Source organism: Priapulus caudatus, unplaced genomic scaffold, assembly GCF_000485595.1.
Source record: "Priapulus caudatus unplaced genomic scaffold, Priapulus_caudatus-5.0.1 Scaffold57, whole genome shotgun sequence".
Taxonomy (NCBI): domain Eukaryota; kingdom Metazoa; phylum Priapulida; class Priapulimorpha; order Priapulimorphida; family Priapulidae; genus Priapulus; species Priapulus caudatus.
This window is the reverse complement of record NW_014577118.1, coordinates 53,615-57,709: the sequence shown is the minus strand read 5'-3', so window position 1 is coordinate 57,709 and position 4,095 is coordinate 53,615. Positions and strand designations below refer to the sequence as shown.

Sequence of the window (4,095 nt, the reverse complement as noted above, 5' to 3'; positions counted from 1 at the left end):
ATATATATATACATGTAAATATTTACAGAATCCCAAGTTAAAGTTTGTGGCTGTTGTCAAGTACATCGAAGAGCAGACAAAACTGGACAGGGGAAAGGGGAAGAAAACCCAGACAGTTATTGAAGTAAAAGAGGTAAGTCTACATGCAGTTTATTTTATGCAGATTTATGCATATGTCACCATTTTATTTTATGCAGATCGTTAGTGGACACATACATTATGGGGTACTATTAGGTACATGAGTGTGTGTCACTTTTCCTATTGGCTAATCCGTCATCACATGTTCACCTATGTAATCCTATATTGACTATATCATTCTAATAATATAAAGGGATAGTCCACTGGAAGGTGATAACGACTCAGTCCTTTTAATAATAGCGCCTCGAGTGTCCAGTCACACATTCTCACACGTCTTTAGGAACTGCAAACTTGTACAACACTGATGTCTCATCACGTCAACAAACTGGGAATAAACCTGGCCGTGGCCCGTGACCAGTGCCAGAATCCATCCAACGATAAGCGAATGTACACATGTGAGCGTGTTTAGCACGCATACGCACGAACACGATGTGTGAACATAAAAAGTACATAGCACATGATACTAAGTTGTGATCTATAGTATGTTCTCATCAAATTTGAGATAATCTGTCCAAAGATAAGGAAACGTACACTAGCCTATGCAACTCGGGATGACCAGTTCTCAGGAAATTTGGAGACAATCAGTCCAAAAATAAGCGAACACACACATGCACGCGCGGTTTGCACCCATGCACAAAAAAATTAACAACCCATGTTACGTGTCATGACCCATAAAAATTTCCCCTCCATGTTTGGAGAGGATCCGTTGAGAAATGTGGAAATGTATAGCCAGACAGAAAGAAATGCCCCAATTATAGTAAGATTATATAATTGTATTATATTTACCGAATCGTATAGTAAATGAACATCTTTTTAAACGTCTTTGAACGTCTTTTTAATTTGATTGGAGAACGCAAGATTTAATGACTTATTTGGTATTATAAACAATTTATGCCTTATTGTTAGGGATATACAATGATTTATTGCACCAAAAACAAATCATATTTGCCTAACCTACCGATAGTCGTGCACATAGGACAGTAGATTGTTGTGTTCATGGTTGGATATTATGATTTTTCTTGGTGGAAGAAATCAATCTGCACCTATACCCTTTGCCATAGGGCAATAAATGTATATCTTTTTTTAATGGGTTAGTGAACAATGTTCCACAATATAAACAACAAAAGTAAATGCATATATTTCAAATAGAAGCCTTTGTGCATTTTGTGAAGATTGATCTTGTTCAATTACTTAAAAAATCATGCATTTTTGTTTCAGGATATTCCTGATGACGAGGTGGAACTAAACCTTCGATCGATGGAGCTGGATCCGCCGAAACTTGTGATCTTCAAGTCGGAGGACATTATCAAAGGACAGTACATTGTCGCTGATGGAACATATGTAGACTGCTGTTCCACGAGTGGAAATGTGGCTGTCATTGAGCTCCTCGCTGTGTATTATGTCCTGGACCTCGAGTACCCCAGGTGGTATGCGCAGGTACTGGGCATCCTGCAGACACATCTGTTGAAGCTTCAGCCGTATTACGGTTTGAAGAGTGTCAAATACAAGAAGTTTTCGACCGAACTGCATCAAACCATGACCGATTTAGAATCTCGTGATTGAGACAGCAATGGCACCATCTTGTGTATTTGCCTCTCGTTCTAAAAAACGTTGGCCTCATGAGGTGTGTCCCAAAAGAAATCGCCATGGATTATATAGTGGAGTGTTTTCGATAGTCCTTCATTCACGAAATGACGTTGTGGATATTAAGCTTGTGTCTACAGCGCTATGCCTAAAATAGCCAGTGGCTGTGTGTTATTGCCTGGAGTTGTATACATCTGTGTATTTCTAATATTCAAATGTTAGAGACTGGATCTTCAAGCCTATCATGAAATGTACATTTATGATATGTATGTTTTATGAGTAATTCACAATAGTGTGTGTGTGCATCCAAGCGTGCGTGCGTTTGTACATGTATATACCGTATATGTATTATTATGGTCTAAGCAGTGGGATCGGTTAGTAAATTTAGATTATATGGTATATTAATATGATGCATTGCAGATCATCATATAAAGTACATTTCTGACATGCACGTTTCGTGAGTTGTTTGCAATGGTGCATGTGCATGCCTGCATACATGTATATATTATGGTCAGTGTTTTTTATTAGTAAATTTAGACATGTTAGGTTATGACATGCATGTTTTGTGAGTAATTTTCAATAGTGCGTGCATGTGGGCATGTGTGTCAGTGTGACTGTACTAGTAATACCAATATCAATAGTACTGTGACGTCAGATTTCAAATTTCCTTTCTGTATCAGAAACACTCGCACACCACACAGACACACATGCTAACGACCAGAACACAGATCAAGTTTTTGTTTTGCTAGCTGATTAGTTGGATAGTAGTAGCTAGTATGTTAGTTTGCCAGTGCAATCACTTCCTGCGTTATACTACATTGTATAACAGCTGTCTACCGAGTACTGGTTGTTTTTCCGTTACATAAAATATTTTTTGTCACTATGGTAATACATTAGTTTTTCTAAGGTGTACAGCATGTTTTGTACGTTAGAAACCCTGTGTGTTGTTGTTCGTTAGAACCTCTGGACGAACGGGGGTTCCATTGTTTTTATTGCTTGATTTTAAATTGTTTGAGGCCATGCATGAATAGTTTATGAATACTTTTTGTCCCAACTAAACATGTTTATGTGTTTATTGCTGGTGTTTACCCTATGTGTTTACCTATTAAACAGTATGTTTAGTTTTATATCAACTAAACGTGTTTATGTGTTTATTAAGTGTTACATGGGTATAAACACTTCAAACGTTTATTTAATAAACGCTTTGTTTATATAAACTAAACACTATTACACGTTTATTAAGTGTTACACTGGGGCGTTTAGTTATGTGTTTAGAACCTAAACACTTGGATTTACAGTGTGCATGGCGCGTGTTTCCTTACGAAACGCCTATACATATATACATTTCACCGACACGCGAACACTGACAAGCAAACCCCACACGATCTTTTATCGTCATGACGTCACTGCCGATTCATCCTTACTAAGCGTCAATAACGCAGATGAAAATAAAATTATGCGGTATGTTTATTCGAAACCTTCGCTACATGACCCGTGGCGCAACGGCTTGCCGCAATAACAAAGGATTCGAAATTCGAACTAAACGGCTTTGGGGGGTTGAAGTCTACATTTAAACAACGCGAGTAATCTTGGTATTGAAGCAGTACTGACGAACTACTGAGCCTTGGCCAATGGGATAGGAAAGCGTAATAGGATTACAATACGTGCTCGTATAATTAACATTACTTATCGATTACTTGTATTTTTGTGATTTTTTTTTCGGTTCTAGGCAAGTTATGTAGATTTGTAGAGGATATTTGTTTCTTTGTTTGTTCTGCGCAGGTAGATTTGTAGCGGAAAGTTTTGTGTTTTTATTTGTTCTGCGCAGGTAGATTTGTAGCGAATATTTTTATTTTTTTGTTTGTTCTGCGCAGGTAGATTTGTAGCAGGTATTTTTGTTTTGTTGTTGTTCTACACAGGTAGATTTGTAGCGGGTCCCCTTGTAAGAGCTGCGGGGGATAATCATAATTATAATGCATCTGTTTACACGGCGAGATGACTATTATCTCTCGCAAGAAAATTTCACGAGAAAATTACAATGAAAAATGGCGGATATGAAATGCACTTTTAATTTCATAAGCACCGTCGGTAAGGCAATCAGTAAGTCCGAATCTCGGTATAACGTGCAGATTGAATTCTGTTTTTTTGGGGGGAATGCTTGCCTGTTACCGGGTTGCGTAGGAAGGCGTTTGTTGCGCTAAGGGCAGTTCCTCTGTCAGCCTAGTATATGTACAGTCTGTACAGTCAAACCTGCGATAGCGCACACCTCGTAAAAAGGACACCTGTCTATAGAGATCAGTTAGTGTTTCCTTTAGGTAGAAGTAATACAGTGAAACCACATCAATAGAACGGAGACCTCTCTATAAAGGACAT

The 4,095-nt window shown here is 38.1% G+C and overlaps 1 protein-coding gene across 1 annotated transcript in view; it reads left to right on the top strand.

The window, feature by feature from the left end:
* LOC106821051 overlaps positions 1-2,944 on the top strand; it is a gene marked incomplete at its 5' end in the record, with an annotated part of 68,136 nt that extends 65,192 nt beyond the window's left edge. Inside the window, 2 exons of the mRNA XM_014825692.1 lie at positions 29-133; positions 1,357-2,944. Of these exons, the coding sequence (XP_014681178.1) occupies positions 29-133; positions 1,357-1,701 (450 nt within the window). The remainder of the gene's footprint in view (positions 1-28; positions 134-1,356) is intronic.
* Positions 2,945-4,095: the final 1,151 nt, after the last annotated feature.